Here is a 25,334-nt window from a genome sequence, read left to right as displayed (position 1 = left end):
GTCCATCCTAAAGGAGATCAGTCCTAGGTGTTCATTGGAAGGACTGATGTTGAAGTTGAAACTCCATTACTTTGGCCACCTGATGTGAAGAGCTGACTCCTTTGAAAAGACCCTGATGCTGGGAAAGATTGAGGGCAGGAGGAGAAGGGGACGACAGAAGATGAGATGGTTGGATGGCATCACTGACTCAATGGACATGAGTTTGAGTAAACTCCAGGAGTTGGTGATGGACAGGGAGGCCTGGCGTGCTGCAGTCCATGGGGTCACAAAGAGTCGGACACGACGGAGCGATCAAACTGACTGACTGACTAGCTTTGGTATTTGAGCCCTTGCCCTTTCTTTTAACAAGGGGTTGGATGATGGTGGTGTTTTACTAAATTTGAGGATGGGAATAAGAAGCTGGTGACCTAAGATCCATGGGACTCCATGTAGTTTAGCCTGCCAGGCTCCTCTGTCCATGGGATTCTCCAGGCAAGAATACTGGAATGGGTTGCCATTACCTTCTCCAGGGGCTCTTCCTGACCCAGGGATCAAACCTGGGTCCCCTGCACTGCAGGCAGATTCTTCACTGTCTGAGCCACCAGGAAAGCCCCAAGATTATAGAATTGTATGGGGATTCTCAGGCAGTTCAGTGGTTAGAACTCGGCGTTTACACTGCTGTGGGCTTAGTTTCGATCCCGGGTTGGGGAGCTAAGATCCTGTAAGCCACGCACTGAAGACAAAAACAAAAGACTAGAGAATCGTAGAAATGTGGTGCTTTTAGAAATGGGGCCAGCTTTCCAGCCCCTGCCTTTGCATGTTGAGGGATGGGTGACACGATCTACTTGAGGTCACCCAGCTCCTAAGACTTGGAGCCACAGGCCTGCATACTCTTCACTGCACGACATAAAAGTGACTTTGCAAGCTGACGACTTACAAGATCAGTGTCACTCAGTAGCACAGGACGTGGGACATTTCATGTTTTACCAGAGAGTAGTAAAAATTGGGATTTTTCTGGAGAATGAGGAGAAAGTGTCACTTTAATCCTTCAGGAAACCAGAGTGGACATTTTCTCAAGCCACGATTATGGAAAACTTGTGGGGATTTTGTATGAAAGAACCCAGAAGATTCTTCCTCTGCCACACCACAGCTCCAAGGGCTAGGACCGTCTGTATGGATTTTCCCATCAGGAATGTTAGGAATGTCCACAGCTCTGGTCTGAGGGGGTTCCAGAAAGAAAGATGAGATGAGGGCCAGACAGGGTCCCTCAGAGGAGTATGGCAGATGAAGGGAGGTGGGGTCCTACAGCCTTCACCATTCACCCTTTTGGAGTTGGGGTCTTCAACCTCAGCCAGGATTTCTTTTCTTTTTTCTCTTTCATCCAGCCAGTATCTGAGGTGGGTCATCAACAGAGGCATGCCCGGGCCCCGTGTTTTAGAGAGAGACAAATGCAGACTAATGAACAAAGAGATGCTCACAGGCTCACTAAGTCCTAGGAAGGAAGTAGACAGGACATACATTGACGAACAGTGGTGATGGGGCTCCTTTCCCTCCTGGCGTCTCCCTGTAATGTGATATCTGAGCTGAGATGAGGGATGAGGAGGAATCAGCATTCCAGGTTCAAGGAGCATCATCGGGACAGGTGTTGAGGTAGAAAGGACCAGATATCCTCCGTGTCGAGCATGGTGGTCTGGGGAAGATGCGGCAGGACATGAAGTTGGAGAGGCAGGCAGGACCCACACAGACCAGTCTGGACTTTGCTGGCCGCGGATTTTATCCCAGGTGCCATGGGAGCCAGCAGGACGTGGAGCAAGGGAGTAATATGCAAACTGTGTGTTGAGAAGGTTTTAATGAGTCTTGAGAATGTTAGTCTATGTGAAAGGTGTCAGGCACAGAAAAACATATATGACCCAGTTTACGTGCATTATCTAGATTCCATTATGTGAAATAGCCAGGCAGACCCAGAGAGACAGAAAGTAGGTTCATTTTGCTTACTGGTGGGGGTGGGGTGGTGAAATGGGCGGTGACTACTTTAGGGGTCCATAGGGTTTTTTTTGGGGGGTAGCATTGAAAACGTAAATTTGGTTGTGGTTATGGTTGCAGAATATACCTGAACTCATTGAATTGTACACTCTATATAGGCGAATTGTAGGTGAATTGTAGGTTCTGTACATCATAGTTCACAATAAAGCTGTTATTAAAAAAAATTAAAAAAAGATTGATGCTGCCTTGACAAACCTGCTCCATTCTCCTAGGCATCTGTCACCAACTTCGTGGGCCTTTCTCCACTCTCCTTGTATGTAAACATCCCTTTCATCAGCTGCTGTTATTGTCAGCTTCTTGCATCAAACTGAGACAGGCTGGGACCTGGGACCCCTTGCTGCAGTGTTTGCATCTGGACACACCTCTCCTCCAGCAACAAAATACAAAGAAACTGTATGGGACTAAAAATAACTACATGCTTGAGCAACTGGGCCAAATTATGGACAAGAAGATACAAAGAGACCAAGAAATCCAACTGCCCCTTTTGAAGAGCCCAGAGTGAAAGTAGGCAGTCAGTAACAAAAGTAGATACTACGTATGCCCGCTGCCCTCAACAACACCTAAGGGGTGGTCAAGCCACCTGTCATCCTTCTGGCCCGACCCCTTCTCACTCCCCCTGCTGCAGCAGGGGGCCCCATAAAGCCTTGCCTGGCCTTTGATCAATTTCTGTTGAAGGAGGCCAAGAACTCTGGAGGGTAACAAAACCTTCAGGTCTTCAATCTCATACAGGCTTCAGCACTGTCCTTTTACATGGCTCACGGGTGTGTGTGAGTGTGTGTGTACATGTGCTCAGTTGCTCAGTCGTGTCCAATTCTTTGCGGCCGTGTGGACTGTAGCCCACCAGGCTCCTCTATCCATGGGACTCTCCAGGCAAGAATCCTGGAGTGGGTTGCCATTTCCTCCTCCAGGGTATCTTCCTGAACCAGGGATCGAACCCATATCCCCTGTGTCTCCTGCATTGGCAGGCAGATTACGTTACCACTGCACCACCTGGGAAGCCCAGAGGGTTGGACAGACTGTAGTTTTTCCATGGAAATCTCAATGGACTCAGGCAAACTGGAGGTGATTGTGTTGCGTGTTCATCTCCTCAAGGTAGAACTTGCTCCGAGGTGGTATTGACACTCAAGCGATGAGTGAAGCTTCCAGGTTGCTGCTGTGGCCACCACCTGGCCCACACTCTTGAGTGGCTCGTCTGTAGTACCATGAACTTAAACTTGCTGTGTGTCCAGGAAACTGGTTAACTCTTCCCTGGGTTCAGGGTAAGCATGCCACTGACAATAGTTTTTAGCCAATGTTTGGTTTTTAGACCAAATCTAATTTATAGTTTTGGAAAAATAAACTGTGCTGGGGGTGGTGGAGAGTATAATTTACTGGGCAAAGGACAGTAAATTCTTTTCTCATCTTTCACGTGTTTCCCCCCTCCCTCCCCTCTTGGTCCACGGTTCCAGAATTGGATACAGTGGTTTGGTTACTGAATTACAACACCAGCCTTGGAAAGTTCACATTTCTTTTACCCTAGAGTATTGTGGCTTGCTTTGTGTTCATCTTCACAATTTTGTTTTTGTTTTTAGCATCTGAAAACTTGCCTTGCTGTCTTTGTTTAATAACAACGGTTATATGTATGTGTACGTACACACACAGTTGCAGACATCTACATAACTGTTGAATTTCTTCCCTGCCCTCGGTGTTATCTTTCAAGTTTATCATACTTTTGGGGGTTGGGGGCAAGGGAAGGGGAATGCAATGCTGAGCCATCAGAGCTGTTATTATATTCGGAATTTTCATCATCCCTGTAGACCATCAGTTCTTTGGTTGATTCTGATTCGCATGTCAGTGCTTTTTCAGTGATTTAGAGCAGTATAAATATCTTCCCCAAACGATGGTTTCAGACAACAGTAACTTCTGTCCTTTCCCCTGGCCCCACTCTGGTGTCCCCTTTGAGGCTGGACTCAGGATGCTGGGGGCATAGCAGGCTGCCCTTTCACAGCATCAGAAGTTGTGTGGAGTCTGGGTAGGGGTGGGGGCAGGGGAGGAGTTGCCAGCCCTGCATCTTGGAAGCCAGAATTTCCTGGTGAAAATCTTCAGTTGAGTTGCATTCCTTCCTAGTTCATAAACCTCAAATGAAGGCAACTCATCTGACTGTTGTTTTCTGGGTAACTTGAATCCTTGAACTCCTATTTTCACTTTCTTAAATTATCCTGGCATGGATATATTTGCTATTTCCAAGTTTTGTTTCAGTCATAAATCCTCCATGTATATAGTAAAACCCAAGGAGTTGGCTGGCTATTTGGTTCCATCTTCTGATGTCTTCAGAGTGATGTAAGTCTTAGAAGAGGTTGGTTACTAGCAAGAAAGTTTAGTTTGCTTTAGAAACAAAGTACTTACTTTGGTTGCTTCTCCATAAAACATCAAAGCTATGTTCTTTTCCACCTCATCCATGATGTGTGGACCAGCCTCTCCTAAATGTTTAAAAGCACAGACTTAAAAAAATTAATTAATTTATTTTAATTGGAGGCTAATTACTTTACAATATTGTGGTGGTTTTTGCCATACATCGACATGAATCAGCTATGGGTGTACATGTGTCCCCCATCCCGAACCCCTCCTCCCACCTCCCTCCCCATCCCATCCCTCTGGGTTGTCCCAGTGCACCGGCTTTGAGTGTCCTATTTCATGCACTGAACTTGGACTGTCATCTATTTCACATATGGTAATATACATGTTTCAGTGCTATTTTCTCAAATCATCCCACCCTCGCCTTCTTCCACAGAGAAGTCCAAAAGAGTCCCAACAGAGTCCAAAAGTCTGTTCTTTACATCTGTGTCTCTTTTGCTGTCTTGCACATAGGGTTGTCGTTACCATCTTTCTAAATTCCGTATATATGCGTTAATGTACTGTGTTGGTGTTTTTCTTACTGACTTACTTCACTCTGTATAAAAGGCTCCAGTTTCATCCACCTCATTAGAACTGACTCCAATGCGTTCTTTTTAATAGCTGAGTAATATTCCATTGTGTATATGTACCACAACTTTCTTATCCATTTGTCTACCGATGGACATCTAGGTTGCTTCCACGCTCCAGCTATTGTAAACAGAAAAGCACAGACTTTTGTCTTCAGTATTTCTATTTTTTTCAGCTTGGTACCCGCCCCCCTCCTCCCCACCCTAGATAGCAGAGTGTCCCTCCTCCTCAAAATAAGCTGCTCCATCCCATGAACATAGTGAAGAGGCTTTGTTGGTTCCCAGTTGAGCTTCTAGTATTCCTGCGGCTGCATCTTTGGATGTGTTTGGATTTCAAGCAGCTTCTGCTTTCAAGGCGGCGGCAGCCTTGGGCATGACTTCGTACACTCACAGCTCTAATGAGGGCAGAAACCCTGATGGAGTTTTTCTCAAGACCAGATTCATTCATTCTGATGATTGTCTTTGACTCTAAGGAGGTTTGGGATTTCAGTTTCTGAGCAATTTATTTCCTTCTTTATACTCTGCAGCTGTAAATACAGGTATCAGTACTAAGTGGAGAAGTGTAGACTTTTGGATCTGAAAAGTACTGAGAGAGCTTTTTAAAAATTTATTATATTTTTTAGTTTATTTTTAATTGGAGGATAACTGGTTTACAATGCTGTATTAGTTTCTGCTGTACAACACGGTGAATCAGCCGTGTGTATACATATATCCCCTCTTACTTGAACCTCCCTCCCACCCCTGAGAGTTCTTTTCAGACATTAAGTTTAGTTCTGGTCCTCTTTCTTCAAATTATATTTAACCAGAAGCCTGGTAGGATGAATGAGAAAATCAAAGAAGTGAGTAAAAAGTGTGTGGGGGTGTCGGTCTTAATGGAAGTCTGTTAATTTGCACGAGGGGCCCAAGAACTGGAAATAAGTGATTTTGTTAGCGTTGTGCACGGCAGGACAGGGACCAAAGCCAGGCTGAGAAATCAGGTTCCCTTCATTAGAAAGCAAGGCATTCGTTACCAGGGGCCATGGAGAAAGAACTGACCCAGCAAAAGGGCCCAAGGCAACTGTTTTGGGGTGATAGAAATGTTCACATCATGATTGAGGTGTCATTACATGGCTGTATGTATTTGTCAAAATTCATTGACTTGTAAACTGAAAAGGGGTGAATTTTGTTGTATATAAAGTGGATAGAAATTGTAAGAGGTCTGGACTTCCCTGGTGGTCCAGTGGTAAATACTTCACGCTCCCAATGCAAGGGTTCCTGATTTCTAGGTCAGGGAGCTAGAGCCCACACGCTGCAGTGAAGACTGAAGATTCCCTGTGCCACAACTAAGATCTGGTGCAGCCAGATAAATAAATAAAAATAAAATTATTAAAAAAATTGTAAAGTGTCTCTTAAAACATGTTCAGGACTTTTTTGGGGTGAGAGGAAAGGAGATAACATTTTTTTTCCTGCTTTTTAATTCGGTGTAATTATATCAAGTGATTCTTCTAAAAATACAAAAAGAAAAGAATCAGAGTCACCCCATTCCCAGTCTCGTCTGTTTTTCCAGGTGGCAGATTTATCATCCCTCTGAACTACTCACTGCTGCTGTTGGTTATACCAAGGCTTGGTGCACCTTTTCTGTCAAGGGCCAGATACTAAATATTTTAGGCCTTGGAGGCATTTGGTCTCTGTCTCAACTACTCAGTTCTGTTATTGTATCTCGAAAGCAGCCAGAGACAACATGTAAACAAAAGAGTGTGGCTGTGTTCCCATGAAACTTTACCTCCCAAACTGGGCAGAGGGCTGGATTTGGCCCATCAGTTGTATTTGCCAGTATCTGAGTTACACCTTTGTTCCTTTCAGAGAAACTCAGGGTGTTTTCTCCATCATCAGCAGAAGGAGGAATGTTATAGAAAAGTGGGATTGTAGAGGTGTTTGGAAGAGGTCAGTTCCTGAAAGTCTTCGAATGCCCTGCTAAGCTCATGGATTTGGATCTGTTAAGCAGAGGATGGTTTTTGCTCAGGTGGGATTGTGGAGGCTGAACTAAGCAGAAGAAGGGACTGCACGTGGCAACCAGTTTCTAGATAAGTGTAGAAACCCAGGCAGCTGTGACAATAAGATAAGATGGAGGGGCTCTAGAGGAGGGGCACTCAGCATTGAGATGGCGAGAACTCAAAGACCTGAAGACCGGAAGTCCTGGGGATGAAGAATCTGGAGGAGGAGGAGGAGGGGGGTGGCTCCCACTTTCTAGCTTGGACAACTCTGTAAGTCTTGGAGTCATTGACCGAAATGATGAAAGTGGGGGAGAAGCAGGCTTGATGAGAAAGATGAGGAGTTCAGGTTTGAATTGTGTTGAGTTTTAGATTAGTTAAATGAATTTGGGAGGCATCATTGTAGAGATCTGTGGCTTTCAGACTTTTTGTTTTTTCTTTTTTATCGCAATGGACAGCATGCAGGGTCTTAGGTTCCCCAGCCAGGAACTGACCTGTGCCCCCTGCAGTGGAAGCACCACTGGCCCTCCTGGAAAGCCCTTGTAGCTTTCAGATTTTTGATGGTGCTTTCCCAGGGCACACATCAACAATACATGGACACTTAATTATAAGTAGTGTACACATTCTGCTGGACTAGCGTGCATATTATGAAACCTAATATAAGAAATTTATTGTTCAGTTGCTAAGTTGTTCCCGACTCTTTGGGACCACATGGACTGCAGCACGCCAGCCCCTCCGTCCTCCACTATCTCCTGGAGTTTGCTCAGATTCATGTCCGTTGAGTCAATGATGCTGTCTAACCACCTCATCCTTTGCTGGCTCCTTCTCCTTTTGCCTTCAATATAAGAAATGTGCTGAGTTGCTTCAGTCGTATCCAATTCTTTGTGACCCTATGGACTGTAGCCCATCAGGCTCCTCTGTCCATGGGGCTTCTCCAGGCTAGAAATCTCATGCCATCCTCCAGGGGATCTTCCTGACTCAGGGATGGAACCCTTGTCTCCTGCATTGGCAGGTGGATTCTTTACCACTAGTACCACCTGGGAAGCCCCAATATAAGAAATAGGCATTTCCAAAAGGGTAAGAAATATTTTTTAAAAAAAAATCACAAAGCAAATATCTGTTTAATGTGTGATTATTCATTAACATGAGATGTGATACTATATTTTTCTTAGATTTGGTCATGATTAGATTAGAAGCCTCAGTTCACTCCTTGTAGTAGTTAGCTTGTGCTTGTGTTACCTTCAACGTGCAGTTCATTCTGCTTTTCGTGACAGAGGATCTTGAGCCGAAAAAGGGAACTCATGGCTGTAGTTTCTCTCCTCAAAGTGGATACGGGATATTCTGATAGGGGAGAAAGAGAATGGCTTGGGAGGAAACTGGCTTCTTCCACGTTAAGAGGGAGGAACTGTGCTTCCATCAGGGGCCTTGGCAGGTGCAAAGGCTGGCTGTGCCCTTTTGTCTCAGGCTGTCCTTGGGGCTGAGACAGGCTGGGACCAGGGACCCTTTGCTGCAGTGCTTGGATAAACATCTCCTGGAGCAACAAAATACAAAGAAACTAGAAGGGACAAAAATAACCATGTGCATGCCCAACTGGGGCAAGTTATGGACAATAAGATACAAAAAGACGAAAAACTCCCAACTGCCACTTCTGAAGAGCTGGGAGCAAAACGGGTATTGCACTTCCCTCCAGCACACAGCAGCACCAAAGTGATGAGCAAACCGCCTAAGCCTCCCCTCCAAGCCACCCCTGGACCCGCCCCTACCCTCCCTCCATGTAAGGAACCAGCTTGCCTGCCTTGGGGAGGGAGCAAGGGGATGTGTTACCTGTTTTTGCTCCCCTTGCTGCAACAGAGGCCCCAATAAAGCCTTTCCTGAATTTCTTGTCTGATCTCTTATCAATTTCTATTGATTAGGGAGACCAAACACGGTGGTCAGCAACAGAATCACCTCCCTTTCTCCTTCTAGAGACACTGGTTGTTCTTTTGACTCATTAAGAAAGGCCAGTGGGTCAAGGGCTTGTCTGACAAAGCAAAAAGTATTCCTCAGTCCTTTAACTGAGCTAAAACTCAGTACACCCTGTGTTTCAAACATGGTGTTACTGCCAAAACTTGGACTGCTGTACCTAAACCACTTGTATCAACCAGCTTTAAAATTAAGGCCAACAGACCTTGACAAAACAGGGTGATAAAGAACAGTTATTCCAGAAGGATAGAGTTGGGTGGTAGGTAGTGTTATTATCCCTGTTTTACAAGTGAGCCAACTGGGAAACTTGCTCCAGGTACCCAGTTAGCAGGAAGTGGACTGAGATTGGACTCGGGCTCTTAACCGCTGCCCTCTTGGCTTTTCTGATATAAATCAGAGACTAGTATTTGTAAAAATCATCAGTTGTTTGGTTTTTTTTTTCCTTTTTTCCTTTGGGATTTCTTTGAGAGTGTAGGATTATTTGCAGGTTTAAGGATGGGGGGTGTCTGGGTGTCTCTCCCTGCGGCTTCCATTCTTTGGGAACCCTATTCTTTTCCTTCGTGGTTCTTTTCACATTGAATTGTGTGTTTAATTTAATTTGTATAAATGGAATGTCTTTAATCTAATTTTGTGTAATCATGTCTTTCTTTCAGCCCTGCTAGACTTTCTGTAAGTTCCTTGAAGCAAAGAACTGGTAAATAGACACATTTGACAAATAAGCTAAAGTGCAAGGTGTATTACAAATTCTAAAACCGGTTCATTTTATTTTACTTTATTTTATTTTTATTTTTATTTATTTATTTTTTATTTTACTTTACAATTCTATATTGGTTTTGCCATACATTGACATGAAATTGGGGATTTTCTCCTGCTTTGTGGGACTGCATAATAGTGTGATTTAGCTGTTTGTGAATGTTTAATTGTATTCTAAACAATAGGATAACTGAACAATAGGCCATGATGTACTGGAATAATAAAACTGGAGACAATACTATTTAAAACATACCGTATTCAATATATGTGTCCCTTGAGGGGAAAGTCTTTTTATTTTTAAAGTTTTTTATTGAGGTATAGTTGATTTACAATGGTGTGTTAGTCTCGAGTGTGCAGGAAAGTGATTCAGTTATACATATATTTATGTATATTTCTATTCCTTTCCAGAGTCTTTTCCATTGTAGGTTATTATAAGATGTTGACTATAGTTCCCTATGCTATACAGTAAGTCTTTGTTGGTTATTTATTTATAGTACTGTGTCTATTAATTCCAAATTCTTAATTTATCCCTTCCCCTTTGGTAACTGTAACTTTGTTTTCATGAGTCTCTTTCAAAGTTCATTGTACCTTTTAAAAAAATTCTACATATAAGTGATATAATTTATTTGCTTTTCTCTGACTTACTTCACTTAGTGTCTCTAAGTTCATCCATGTTGCTGCAGATGACATTATTTCATTCTTTTTTAGGGCCGAGTAAGGGGAAAGAGTGGAAACAGTGTCAGACTTTATTTTTGGGGGCTCCAAAATCACTGCAGATGGTGATTGCAGCCATGAAATTAAAAGACGCTTACTCCTTGGAAGGAAAGTTATGACCAACCTAGATAGCATATTGAAAAGCAGAGACATTACTTTGCCAACAAAGGTCCGTCATGGCACCCCACTCCAGTACTCTTGCCTGGAAAATCCCATGGACGGAGGAGCCTGGAAGGCTGCAGTCCATGGGATTGCGGAGGGTCGGGCACGACTGAGCAACTTCAATTTCACTTTTCACTTTCCTGCATTGGAGAAGGAAATGGCAACCCACTCCAGTGTTCTTGCCTGGAGAATCCCAGGGACGGAGGAGCCTGGTGGGCTGCCCTCTACGGGGTCGCACAGAGTCGGACACGACTGAAGTGACTTAGCAGTAGCAGCAGTCAAAGCTATGGTTTTTCCAGTGGTCATGTATGGATGTGAAAGTTGGACTGTGAAGAAAGCTGAGCACCGAAGAATTGATGCTTTTGAACTGTGGTGTTGGAGAAGACTCTTGAGAGTCCTTTGGACTACAAGGAGATCCAACCAGTCCATTCGAAAGGAGATCAATCCTGGGTGTTCTTTGGAAGGAAGGATGCTTAAGCTGAAGCTCCAGTACTTTGGCCACCTCATGCGAAGAGCTGACTCATTGGAAAAGACTCTGATGCCGGGAGGGATTGGGGGCAGGAGGAGAAGGGGACGACAGAGGACGAGATGGCTGGATGGCATTACCGACTCAATGGACATGAGTTTGGGTAAACTCTGGGAGTTGGTGATGGACAGGGAGGCCTGGCGTGCTGCGATTCATGGGGTCACGAAGAGTTGGACACGACTGAGCGACTGGACTGAATATTCCATTGTGTGTGTGTGTGTGTATGTGTGTGTGTGTGTGTCACATCTTTATCCATTTGTCTTTTGGTGGGCATTTAGATTGCTTCCACAGAGGGGAGGCTTTAAGTCACTCTAGATTCTGTATTTGGGCAGGAAACCACCTGGTGTTTCTACTTGATAATTCTACTGCATCTTGGGATCTTTTGATTAGTTGAGGTCAAATCATTTCTAGTCCTCTGAACCCTTAAGGAAATTTTGGACCTTTTGCAGGCAAATGTTCTGCTGTTTTCTTCACTTCTCTCTCGTCCTATCCAGAAATGTCTTTACATCTCCCGTATCAGCCTTTTTCTTTGTGTCCAAAATATTTCCTTAATTCTCTGAAGCTGTTTCTGAAGTCTTGTTTCTTCAGTGACACTTTTCACAGTTAAAAGGGAAATCTGGCCTCATCTTTATTTCTACTTATTATTAAAGGATGGAGTTTTGTGAACACCTATGGTGCATGTGGTCCTTCACTTTAAGTGTAATGGACTAGTTTATTCTGCACATGAGAAATAATGTGAGCCGGTCTTATTCTCATATTTTGAGCAAAGAACTTGCTTGGCACAGTAAACATGTTGGTCATTGGGCCTTGTTTATTTTAGGAAAAAGTTTATCACATGTGGATGAACATGAAGTAAAGTATCATTAGGTTTGTGTTGGTTTGTTAGAGCTGTCATAACAAAGCCCCACAGACTGGGTGGCTGAAACAACAGGAATTTAATTTCTCCAAGTTCTGGAGGCCAGAAGTCTGAGATCATAGTATTCGCAGAGATGGTTTCTTTTGAGGCCTCTCTTCCTGGCTTGTAGAGACCTTCCCCTATATGTCTTCACGTGCTCTTCTCTGGGTATGTATGTCTCCTTTTCTCATAAGAACACCAGTCATACTGGGTTTTTGTGCTTAGTCACTCAGTCGTGTCTGACTCTTTGTGACCTCATGAACTGTAGCCCACCAGGCTCCTCTGTTCATGGGATTTTCCAGGCAAGAATACTAGAGTCAGTTGCCATTTCCTCCTTCATACTGGGTGTGGGCTCATCCATATGACCTCGTTTGACTTCAGTTCAGTTCAGTTTAGTTGCTCAGTCGTGTCCGACTCTTTGTGACCCCATGAATCGCAGCACGCCAGGCCTCCCTGTCCATCACCAACTCCTGGAGTTTACCCAAACTCATGTCCATTGAGTCGGTGATGCCATCCAGCCATCTCATCCTCTGTTGTCCCCTTCTCCTCCTGCCCCCAATCCCTCCCGGCATCAGAGTCTTTTCCAATGAGTCAACTCTTCGCACGAGGTGGCCAAAGTACTGGAGTTTCAGCTTTAGCATCATTCCTTCCGAAGAACATCCAGGGCTGATCTCCTTTAGAATGGACTGGTTGGATCTCCTTACAGTCCAAGGGACTCTCGAGAGTCTTCTCCAACACCACAGTTCAAAAGCATCAATTCTTCGGTGCTCAGCTTTTCCTCACAGTCCAACTCTCACATCCATACATGACCACTGGAAAAACCATAGCCTTGACTAGACGGACCTTTGTTGGCAAAGTAATGTCTCTGCTTTTCAATATGCTATCTAGGTTGGTCATAACTTTTCATTTGACTTAATCAACTCTTTCAAAACATTATCTCCAAGTTCAGTAATGTTCTAAGGTACTGCTGATTAGAACTTCAACATATGTATCTTGGGAAGATTGATTCAGCTGTAACAGGGTTTAAATGTTTAATATAATTGTCCTAAACATTTATGACAAATTAGACCAAAAATTCCTTTTAAAGCTTAAGAGCAGGCAAGGAAAGAGAACATTCTGAAGGAGGGGAGGGTGTAAGATATTGAATCAATCTGGCTTAAAACTGGCTAAGTAATTTAGGGTAAAACTCACAGTGATTAGTCTTTTGTTCATACTTTCCCAGTTTTGGGGGTCAATGAAATGTGAAGTACCTTCTCAGGACCCCTAGTTTTCCATGCTTCTGTTTTAATAGCTGTGATTAGATCTTACTCCTTATTCAGGAGCACACTTGGAGAGGAATTTTTATAGTCCCATGTTTTTTGGGTAGAATGCAAAAGGATCGGGGCTTGAGTCAACAAATCTTGATTTGAATTTGTGCTCTTTTCTTCTATATTGGGCTGAAGAAAATGGCCAACAAAATCATTCTCTTGGCATTGTACCAGCTATGTAACTGTGGACAAGGTACAGAATTTCTGTGAGCCTTGATTTAGTCATCTATGAAATGGGAATAGAGTTGTAAGGAGGCTCTCCTTGTCTCTAGGACTATCACTGTTGTGCCCTGCAGATAGACTCTGCCCCCTTGCAGACCACCCTGGGTACCCTGGATGGTTACCCTCCATACCTGCTGGCTGGTGTGGCCTTCACTGCCTGCTTGACTCACATGCGATGGAGGCCACCTGTGGCTCGAGGCCATCACAGTGGAGGTGGGTTTATACAGTTGCCACAACCTCGCTGCTGTGTGACAGAACCCCTCTGTTAGACAGATGTCTCTTCAGGGAGGGTGGGTTAGTTCTGACTAGTTACCATAGGAACTAGTTACTAGTTACTACTAGTTACCATAGTAACTTGTTACCATGAAATTAATTTTGTCTTAGTATCTCCTTCAGGTAGCTAACAGTCCCAAATGGTTATTAGGGACTGTTTCTCTTTCTACATCTTATCAGGAGGCAAATGGGGAAAGTTTTTGCCACTTTCAAAACTTTCAAAATAGTGGGGCAGAGATATCACTTAACACATTTTGAGTGCTAAATGGACTCTAGATTTTGAGATTCATGGACTCTAGTATTGCCAAAAGTAGGTGCCAGACCTATGTCTACTTTCCTGGTTCAGAGTACCCACATAGAGAGCTTTCGGGAGGGGTAAATGAAGTGTGTGTGTTTAGGTGGGGAGGGGACAGCAGCATGCCTTCCACATACTTTGTTCTAGTTAAATTGAGTTTTCATCCTTTGTGTGGGATTGAATTTATATAAATCTAGTCTTTTAAAACACTCAGGTGGCTTTTATTATTAGGCCTAAATAGATAAACTGATTTAGTGTGAAATCTGCTAGTATAAACATTAAAACATGTTAACCAGAGAGTTCTCTATACAGGAATAAAGAATCCCAAGTTCTATTAGGCTTACCTATTTCAATCATTGTGTAAGAATATTAAAATCCAGCAGTGTTGGCAGTAGTACTTGACCTGGAAAAATTCCCATAAGCGAACCCATTGAACATCGTCTTTGTCTGCCTCCACTCCTGATACCTTCTCCTTTGGATTCATCAGAACTTTTCAGTTGCAAGGGACAGAAATTCAACACAGATAAGGTTAAGCTGAAACGGAAATTTATTTTGATGTAAGTAAAAATATTCTGGGGTTAGAAGTATCTTTAAACAGGATTAGATCCAGGGACACGTAGGATATTACTAGGGCATCTTCTTTGTCTCAAATGGATTTATTTTTTTTTGAAAAAAACAAATCAGAAAAATGACTCACAGAATCCCTCAGACTGTATCTTTATGACTTGTAATTGGAAACGAAGAAGGAGACTTTGTCTTCGTTTGTTCACATATCAAATATCAAGGGAGATTTTGATTGGTCCTGCTTGAATCACATGTTCACCCCTGAACCTATTACTGGCTGGTGGATAGAATAGTGTGGCCAGTCACTGTGGCAGAGCACCTTCATTGGCATGTCCCCTGGAATCACATGGGCTGGGAGAGGGCTCATGTTCTGGAGAAAGACTGCTTAGCCAACAGACAAATGTATGTGTAGCACAGATAACTAGCATTTCAAACCACCAGGGGTTAGTGTTTATTCTTCTAGCTGAAAGGGAATGGAAAGATAACTGTCAGAACTGTGGGATCCATCTGAAAATTTAAGCTATGATTTAAATTTAAAATTTAGATTTAAAACTTGTTTAAGAAGATGAGAACACACTTGATTGTGTGGAGCACCAAATAGTGGAGCATAATTGGTGATTCCTGAGGTTGATTTAAATGTGGGCATTTTTTGAAGTAAGGGAACAAAATGACAATAATGGACTCTTTTGCTTTCTTGGTAGGGTTAGATGATTGCCTGCAGCAGTATGTCCACAAATTTGAACGAGAGAAGATTAACGGAGAACAGCTGCTACAGATTTCCCACCAGGATCTTGAGGAGCTGGGTGTCACACGCATTGGACACCAGGAACTTGTGCTGGAGGCTGTCGACCTTCTCTGTGCACTGGTTAGTTCAGGAAAAGGTGATCTGTACTGCGATGATGGTTTTTTTTAAAGAATCTCACCTTTTAAATCTCCTTGGTTTTGCTATCTTGCTTGTCATCATTTTCTTAATGATCCAGTGAAGTAGAGCATGAGCTGAAGATAATATCAGAAGGGAAGAAAAGAAATAATTTTCTAGGAAGAGCTGGCAAACAATAGCTTGCACCTTCAATCTGGCCTGCTGTCTATTTCTGTAAATAAAGTTTTATTGGAACACAACCATGCCCATTCATTTAAGTGTTATCTGTGACTACTTTTATGTTACTGTGGCAGAGTTGGGTAGTTGCTTCAGGGACTGTGTAGCCCCTTAAAGCTGAAAATATTTGCTCTCTTGGCCTTTACAGAAAAAGCTTTCCTTTTATAGAAAAAATTCTGTATTCATTTTATTTTCCTATCTTTTATAAAGAATAAAAAGATGAAGATGGTCCTGAATGCACATGTCATCTTCTCTATTGAAATGACAAATGGGTTTTGATTTTTTTGGTCTGTGTTTGTTACATAAAAATCATTTTTATATTTTACAGATATTTTTGATAGTTTAATAACTGATGCTGGTGCTTGAAATATTCAGCCTATGAAATGGCAGCTGGATGGGGAAAAAAATGTGAAAAATGTGAACTTAGTTACATTTTACAGTTGACTGAGTTTTGGCTTGAACATGAGTGAGTTAAATCCAGCCAGGTTCTGACTCTTCATTGCATCTGTGATGTGGGGAGTATTGATAGCTCTTTTAGGTGTGGGCTAAAACCACCTCCAAGGGCATCGTGTTTATAAACTGGTTGGCATAGGGTGGGATCCACGTCAATTGTGGTGCCATGCAAAGGATGCCATTTCCTTAACTGTCTTGCTTTGGACAAAGTCATCAGCATTCAGACTGCTCTGCTGTGAACCTGAGCCAAGGGCATATACAATTACATCACTGAGAATGGTGGGAAAAAATGTGCTGCCGATTGCTTGCCATTGGCGGTCCGCGTCCCATTGATTACATAACACTTGCTGCATTGTGCGTGTTCTTCTTAAAATGGGCAGAGCCTTGTCTTCTGCTCTGAGATGCCCTACACTTGTTTAGAAAAGTAACGGGGGAAATTGTGGTTGATGAATGAGCTGCCACCAGGGACACGCTGTGGCCAAGTGGTGTGAGCGCTGGCCTGGGAGGCAGGGTTTTGCATTTTAATCCAGGCTCTGCTGCACGCTCTTGGCTCTGTGACCTCCAGGGAGACCGCGGTGTCTGTTTTCCCCATTTGTGCAGTGACACTCCCCTAGATGTGAAAGCCTACACTCCGTAGCAGCAGAGTGAGGGGGTTTTTGCTGAGGGCATATGTGACAGGGGTGATCACTTTCCTGTTTGGAGCCTCAGTAGGAGATGGGCCCCAGCCTCCCTCCTTCAGCCGGTGACCCGTCCAGCATCCATCAGTCCACCCCAAGGTGGGTCCCCCTGTGGTCCTCACACTTTTGGGGCTTCATGCGTAGGGCTGTGTCAGGAGTAGCAGGGAGATTGTCTTTGACTTCAGTCCCCGGGGAAAGTAGCCTGGTTCTTCCTGGATGGGTCCAGCTGCTACATGGCCTTCTGGCTTGGTTCTGGAAGTGGCCACGGCTCCAGGACAGCACTGAGCAGCTCGAGCAGGGTGCCCATCCTCCCCACCAGCATGCCAGTCTGCATCTCTAGAGCCTGATGCGAGCTTTTAGACACAGCGGCCTGTCACACAGGATCATGTATATCTGGGCAAAGAGAGGTCAAAGGAAAGGGGGCAGGGGTTCGGGGTCGGGGAGACTTCCTCCCTTGCTCCGCAGAGTAAGGCAGCAGAACCAGCATTTAGCTGTGTATTAACACGTAAGTGTTTTGCGCTGCCCAGAAGATATCCTAATCCTGTTTATGATTAAAACTTAACGTGTTTCATACAGTAAGACATGTTTGAGTTTACTCGTGTTGCGCTTTCTGGGAACATTGCTTTTTGGTCTTTTTCTGCTGTTTCAGATCATCTCTTTGGCTTTGCGGTAGGGCTTGGAGGGCAGGTAAATTACTTTGAAATCCACAAGATGGAAGGGGAGGAGGCAGGATGGACTGCAGGCAGGTTGTGGACGTCAAGCAGGATAATTAACATAACAGCTGCCTCTCTGCTTCCCCTCCCTTCTCTACCTCTTAAAATATTAGACTAAAGTGAACAAAGCTGGAGAAATGCCAGAACCTAAAGCTGTGTTTTATCTCCTACAATTTCCTTCTAATTTCCTTTGTAGACAAAGTTTTGACCTCAAACTCTTTCTGGGCATGTTTCGTGTAGCAGAGTGCCAGTGAATGCATTTGACAGGAGGGTCATGGAAGGGTCTTAAATGAATGTGCCTTTTTTGAGTAGGGGAGGGTTTTCGAGCATTCAGTAAAATATCTTTAGCCTGGCTATAATCTCCTTTTAAAGTATTCTTATTATAATACATCTGTTTATTATATTAATACCATGTTTAATCCATTTACACCATATAGATCTTTGTATATCTAAACAAGTGTATATTTAATAAGTGTATATTTAAATAACTTCTTTGCCTCGAATAGTCCATCCGCGGGACAGTTAATATGTATTTGCAAATGTCCCTGGTATTATTATGAGAGAGATTTCTATGTAAACAGTTTAGTGGATGTTGATTTTATGATGGACAGGAAATGAGTAGAATTAGAAGCAAGAGAGGGAGGAAAAAACAAAAACACTGGAAAGTTTTGGAAAGAAAAGGGCAGATAGAATCTATAGGAACCTAAGTAAGGAACCGCTATTAAGATCCCCAAACGAGCGAGCAGATGGGCCACTGGTTCTGATTCTGGATACAGAACAAGGAGAACTCCCTTTTGTGAACACTGGCCTTGGCTGGCTAGAGTGGCTTAGGAGAGAGACTTGTTTTCTGAGGCAGAACCAAGACCACTTCTCAGAACTGAGTTCAGAATCCAGTTTTTCTCCATCTGGGGCAGGGGGTGACTGGGACAGGCTGTAGAACGGCTTTTTTCCGATAGCTGCTACATGTGACCGTTTAAATGAAAATGAATTAAAACGAAAGAGTAAAATTCAGTTGCTCAGCTGCACAGCTACATTCCAAGTGCTCAGTAGGTATTTGTGGCCAGTGGCTACCATATTTGGACAGTACAGCCGGAGAACATTTTCATCATTGCAGAAGGTTCTGTTAGACAGCATTCGTCTCTAGGCTTGGGTGGAGAGTAAAAACGTACTAATATAACTGTAAAACCCATTTTCTGTGCCAGATCAACCAGACCCTAGTTTCCTGAAGACCAAGAGAGGGACAGATGTATTTTTAAGGTTGGAGTAGGCTGAGGAAAGTGAACAGAGTTGGAATTCATACACGTATCAAGTGATGCCATCTACATATGTGCTTAAAATACCTGTGGTGTGTCTACCTGCCCAGGGGGCTTCTGTGCACTTGTGTACCCCAGAGATGACCCATTATTCATTTACCATTCAGCAAAACAGTTTAAAACAATCTTTTAAAGTTTCAATATGTATTCATTTATTTGGTGCATGGGGTCTTGGTTGCGGCATGCAGGATTCTCGTGTCATGTAGGATCTTTCACTGGGGTGTGTGGGCTCTAGTTGTGGCAAGTGGGCTTAATTAATTGCTCTGAGACATGTGGGAGGCTAGTTCCCCAACCAGTGATTGAACCCACATCCCCTGCATTGCAAAGCGGATTCTTAACCACTGGGCCACCAGAGAATTACCGCCTGCCCCCCACCAAACATTATCCTTTTTGTGGGAGAAATCACTCAAGAAGAGGAATCTTTGCTGGCTGTTTGTGTTTACCTTGGTCTTGCTTATGAGTGGGAAAATAAAGTAGCGGAGAAAATGTGTAAGATTTGTGCTTAGCTAAAATGTGTGCAATTAATGACACCAGAAGAGTGGACTGCCTCTTTCCCCCTGTCTCATCTATTGTTTCTCTGGCCAGACCATGAAATGACCCCTGATGGCTAACTTCTAATGAAGTGGGATCTTGGTGGAAAGTTTTTAGTACATGCCTAAATTTTTGGAGATTCATTTCATTTCTTAGTTTGTACCTTCTCGATACCTTATCTTCAATTAAGCAGTTTCTGAAGGAGACAAACGTTAGGGAAAGGTTAGTGAAAATGATCAAATCTGGTCTGGGAAATTATTCATTTACTCTCTTTCATTGTGGGGCACTTAAGTCAATAATCCTTTCCTGATTACGTTTCTACAGTAGTTCTTTGGAACTAATATAATCAGCTTCTTGTTTTCTTATTGTGGAATGGAGTGGAAGGGAAAGGGATTTTCCTTTCTTCCCTTGTTTCTTCTTTGCTACTGCTAAGTCGCTTCAGTCGTGTCCGACTCTGTGCGACCCCATAGACTGCAGCCCACCAGGCTCTGCCGTCCCTGGGATTCTCCAGGCAAGAACACTGGAGTGGGTAGCCATTTCCTTGTTCCTTTCTTTATATGCTTCTTAAAATCATAATCTATGTAAAAAAAAGCAGAACTACAGTGACAGGAAGAATATCAGAAGTTGTTGGGGACGAGGGGTTAGGGAAAGTGTGAAGCGGTGTGAAGGATGTTTGGGGGTGATGCAAGTGTTCTCTAATTGTCATTGTGATGGTGCTTATGTGACAACATACATTTCTTAAAAGTGACTGTGTTGTATATTTAAGATTAGTAAATATTATGGATCATAAAGTATACCTTAATAAAGCCTATTAAAATCTCTAAAGTACCTTAAAAATAGAATTATAATCTGTCATAGCTACATCTGTTCATCCTTCTAGTCCCATGATTTGTGGGAAATGAAAAAAAAATTTCATCTCAGTGGAAATGAAAAGAACCAGTTAGCAAGCTACACTCCTCCTTTATTTTAATGTTAAAAGTGGTTGCTTTATAGAAGATTGAGGTTTAAAATTTCCTGTAACACTAAAGTGCATTTAATCCTCTTTGAATTAAAGAAATAAATGCTGTACAGAAATAAAAGTTCCAAGTCATCCATGGTGACACTGGCCGCAGAAAGCCGGGCTTCCTGCTCTTAGTTCAGAACTTCTGCCGTAAGTTGGCAGGCTGAGTAATTAACTGAGTAAGGGGACAGTTCCTTTTAATCATAGTCACAAGTCCTTCAAACAGGCTGCGTCAGGTGGCTATTTATCCATTCAGTTGTGAGTCTTCGATTCTCTGAATTTTAAAAGCCATGGTGAAAATCCATCTTTTTATTTCTGTCTTCTCTATTAAAAGAAAATGCCATGTTTTGGTTTCTGGAAAATGACAGTTAAAAAAAAGAATGGGTGAATGTAAGGTTTAGAGGGAATGTTCCTGTTGATACAGAAGACTCATTTTTGTTATGAAATTTAGATTTTTGTAAAAACTTGCAAAGAGTTTTCAGTTAATGCAGCTGAAGAGTTCTTGTCTTTATATTTGTTCTTAATTTTTTCTATCTAAATTCTTTTATTGTTTTTGGCTGTGCTGTGTGGCATGCAGAATCTTATCTTAGTTCCCTGGCCAGGGATTGAGCCCATGCTCCCTGTAGTGGGAGCTGGTGCTGCTGCTGCTAAGTCACTTCAGTCGTGTCCAACTCTGTGCGACCCCACAGATGGCAGCCCACCAGGCTCCCCCGTCCCTGGGATTCTCCAGGCAAGAACACTGGAGTGGGTTGCCATTTCCTTCTCCAATGCATGAAAGTGAAAAGTGAAAGTGAAGTCGCTCAGTCATGTCCGACTCTTAGCGACCCCATGGACTACAGCCCACCAGGCTCCTCCTTCCATGGGATTTTCCAGGCAAGAGTACTGGAGTGGGGTGCCATCGCCTTCTCCCATAGTGGGAGCATGGAGTCCTCATTACTGGACCACCAGGGAATTCCCTCTATCTAGATTAAATTTTTTTTTTTTTGTAGTATATAGTGGTTTTTATTTTTTTATTATTTTTTTTTAAATTTATTTATTTATTTTTAATTTTTACTTTACAATTCTGTATTGTTAATTTTACTAAGAGTTAAGATGCCACATAAATTTAAACATCATAAAAAAAAAAAAAAAACATCATGTAAAATCTAATTAAAGTTAGAAATGTTTTCATTCAGGGTATTGTCTTTTGTTGTTATTGTTACTATTTACCATTGTTCATCTTGCCAAAAGAAAAAGTTCTCACAGACTCCCTGGTATAGTTATACTTTATGTATCTTGACTTGGGGACATTGCTCACCCCTCCCTGAGACATTAGAAATGGGGGCTGTAAGAGAAAAAGACTGTATAATTTCAATACCTTTAGACCATGAAAATGTTATACCTTATTTAATGTCCCTGGATATGTTCCAGTGTCTGTCTCCTAGTTTATAGTCTGTGGTAACTAGAATGGAATTTGTATCCTACTGTTGTGTGAAAATTTTATAAGTCTTAATTATGTTGAATTGGTTCATGGTGCTTTTCAGGTCTACTATATCCTTCTACTTTTCTGTATATTAATTCTAATAATTTTTGAGAGTTTGAAATTGAAACTCCAACTAAAAAAATCTTATTTTACTACTTAAAATATAATCATAATATATAGAGGAACTATATGTAACTTTCGGAGAAGGCAATGGCACCCCATAGAGGTGATGGGCTAGAGAGTGACCTCAGGAGATATTTATTTATTTATTTTTGTTAAAAAGTGATGAAACGCCAATTCAGGACATGTACATGGAATACTGAAATTCATCTCTCCCCTCTAAGGTTGTCTCAAATTTCATGTTGTTTCTTGGCATTTGTTCTTTATCTGGAAGGGAGTTGTTCAGTCACTCAGTCTTATCTGGCTCTTTGTGACTCCATGGACTACAGCATGCCAGGCTTTCTTGTTCATCACTGTCTCCAGAAGTTTGCTTAGATTCATGTCCATTGAGTTGGTGAGGCTATCCAACCATCTCATCCTCTGCTGTGCCCTTCTTTTGCCTTCAGTCTTTACCAGCATCAGATTCCACTGAGTCAGCTCTTTGCATCATGTGGCCAAAGTATTGGAGCTTCAGCTTCAGCGACAGTCCTTCCAATGAATAGTCAGGGTTGATTTGCTGGAGGGTGGACTGGTTTGATCTCCTTGCAGGGAAAGGAGCAGTCTAGGGCAATATTGTCATACGAAATGAATCTTTTAAAAGCACCCACGTAGGTTGAACATTGCTCAGAGGGAACAGAGATTAGAAGCTCACGGGACAGAAATGACCTTTCAGGTGAACTGCTGTTTAGACAGTGCTGCTCTGTTTCTGCGTGAGTTCCATTTGGTGGAAATTTATCTACTCAATGACTGCTTTACGTCTGCTGTCCTGGAAGTGCAATTCTGAGGGATGTATGCAGAGCTGAGCTCTGATGGACTATGCATCCGAGTGAGGAAGACAGTGAACAAGGTGGTCCAGAGATGACGGAGAGGTGATGGGCTAGAGAGTGACCTCAAGAGAAACTCGGCAATGTCTGCAGACATTTTTGTTTGTCACAACTGGGGAAGGGATACTACTGATTTTAACAAGTGGAGGCCAGCTCAACATTCTACGGCTATAGGAATCCCACCTTAGTCCACCAAATAGAGAACTATTAGATTTTATACGTCAGTAGGGTCCAGGTTGAGAACCTGCTCTAGATGGTCCTGGAAGCTTTGAAGAGGAGGGCATATTTGGGCTAATTAGGATGTAAATGGCCTTCCCTGGTGGCTCAGTGGTAAACAATCTGCCTGCAGTGCCAGAGATGCTTGGGAGATGTAGGTTTGATCCCTGGGTCTGGAAGAGTCCCTGGAGAAGGAAATGACAATTCACTCCAGTATTCTTGCCTGGGAATCCCATGGATAGAGGATCCTGGCGGGCTACAGTCCATGGGGTTACAAACAGTTGGATATGACTAAGCAACTGAACACACAAGATGAAAGTGATAAGAAAGCTGTCTAAGCCAAAATTTGTGGGAGAAGCATTTTGGGAAGAGAAACTATCAAGAATAAAGTTCCTGAGGCAAGAGTAGGCTATGGAAGGAACAGAGGGAAGGCTGGTGTGGCTCATGTGGGTGAGATCAATAATGTGGGTAAATCACATAGGGTTTTGTGGCTGACATAGGAGTTGTTCAAGTGACTCAGTGGGTTTTGAGTTATTATGAGAGTTTGGACATTGTTGATTGTTTTGAATTTTTCCGTTTGATTTTGTTTTCCAGAATTATGGCCTTGAAACTGACAATATGAAGAACTTGGTTTTGAAACTGCGAGCGTCCTCCCATAATTTACAGAATTACATAAGTAGCAGGAGGAAAAGTCCAGCTTATGATGGGAACACCTCCCACAAGCCCCCCAATGAGTTCCTGACTTCTGTAGTGGAGCTCATAGGTGCTGCCAAGGCCTTGTTAGCTTGGCTAGACAGGTAAGTGATGGGTGTGCTTTACTGTCCTATGAAAGGAGGTCTGAGACACATAGAGGTCTGTACTTTGTCTCAGGAGTTTGGAGTCAGTGGTCCATTTTAGGGTCCCTTTGGAAGTTCTAGAGAAGGCGAATAGCAGGAACAGATTAACCTCAGCTTAGAGAAGACTTGAGCTTTACTGAGGTTAAACATTACTGATTATCTGGTTACATGAAGGCTATTAGTTGACTTTTGAAGGGATGTTCATTCCCTTGGCTCATTTTTGGTTGTGTTTTAATCTAGAACTTCTCTGTCTCTTTGCTATTCAGATTCCTATTTTGTGTGTTACTTAGGAGGAAACTTACATAACAATTTAAACTGGCTTGTTGTATATTGTGCTTGTTAATACACAGTGTGGGATCCTGGTGGCTTCAGCGTCTTCACTTTTTTTTTAAAGAGAATTTTTATTGCTTTCTAGGGCTCCATTTACAGGGATCACTGACTTCTCAGTGACGAAGAATAAAATTATTCAGCTTTGCTTGGACCTGACCACTACAGTCCAGAAGGTCAGTGCATCACTGTTGTTTTCTAAAAGTTTTTTCCTTTTCCCTTTTCTTCAAAGGATTTACATTCAGGTATGAAGTACCAGTCTGTCTTTCTCTCCTTCTCCCCCACCTCCTCCCCACCAGCCCCATCAGAGCTAGGGAGAGATGAAAGGCTTTAAATTAGATGTGTTATACAGATAGTTTCTGTGAAGAATGACTAGTGGCCTTTACATCAAAGATTGCCTTCTTTTGTTTCAAAATAGTTGACCTAATAATCCTGTGCTTTCTCTAAGATGTTAGAACACTAACTTTTTTTAAAATAGAAATTTTGGAGTAACAACATTTCACCATAATCTTTGTTCTGAGTGTGTTATTGTATCTGCTTCTTAATTTTCTTTTCATTTTGACCTGTGGAAGTTGGATTTACCAGTCAGGATGAGCTCAGTGATGATGCAGTAACAAACATCCCTCAAACCTCAGCAACTTATTCCTGGATTATCTACGTGTAGATGGATCAGCTGGGAGATCTGCTTCAGCTCCCCTTACTTCAGGATGTAGGCTGACAGAATCTCATGTTGTTTTTCCCCAAGGAAGAGGGACAGAGAACCTGGGTGATTTTCACACTGACAGATGTTCTGGTTTGGAAGTGACATGCCCGTTTCATGCACCACTCATTGGCCAGACTTTCAAATCTTAGTGAAGGCCAGGAAGATATTAACTGGCACGTAGCAGACTCTTGTGAAATTATTCTTAAATTGAGTTGAAGCCATAAAAATGTAAGGAAGAGCTTGTTCTTTTTTCATATCCCAGTTGGTTCAAGTATTCTGAGATTGCACGTTTGTTCCCACTGCTGATTTGGCAGAGTAAAGAACATCCTTTCCTCAGTTCTAACCATGCCATAAAATAGATGCAGTTCTGAAAAGCCATGTGCTTTCTGTCTGTTCCTG

At 42.7% G+C, this 25,334-nt stretch overlaps 1 protein-coding gene across 3 annotated transcripts in view; it reads left to right on the top strand.

The window, feature by feature from the left end:
• Positions 1-25,334, top strand: part of CNKSR3 (CNKSR family member 3) — a 107,759-nt gene that overhangs the window by 50,749 nt on the left and 31,676 nt on the right. For 2 of the 3 annotated variants that reach the window (XM_040238722.1, XM_040238724.1), the window contains exons 2-4: positions 15,327-15,490; positions 23,664-23,866; positions 24,321-24,408. In XM_040238722.1, the coding sequence (XP_040094656.1) occupies positions 15,327-15,490; positions 23,664-23,866; positions 24,321-24,408 (455 nt within the window). Of the gene's footprint in view, positions 1-15,326; positions 15,507-23,663; positions 23,867-24,320; positions 24,409-25,334 lie in introns of all 3 variants that reach the window. The other variant, XM_040238723.1, reaches the window with a different exon arrangement.

This window comes from Oryx dammah, unplaced genomic scaffold (genome assembly GCF_014754425.2).
Source record: "Oryx dammah isolate SB20612 unplaced genomic scaffold, SCBI_Odam_1.1 HiC_scaffold_4, whole genome shotgun sequence".
Classification (NCBI taxonomy): Eukaryota; Metazoa; Chordata; class Mammalia; order Artiodactyla; family Bovidae; genus Oryx; species Oryx dammah.
The sequence above is the reverse complement of the archived record's forward strand: the minus strand, read 5'-3'. Positions and strand labels throughout refer to the sequence as shown.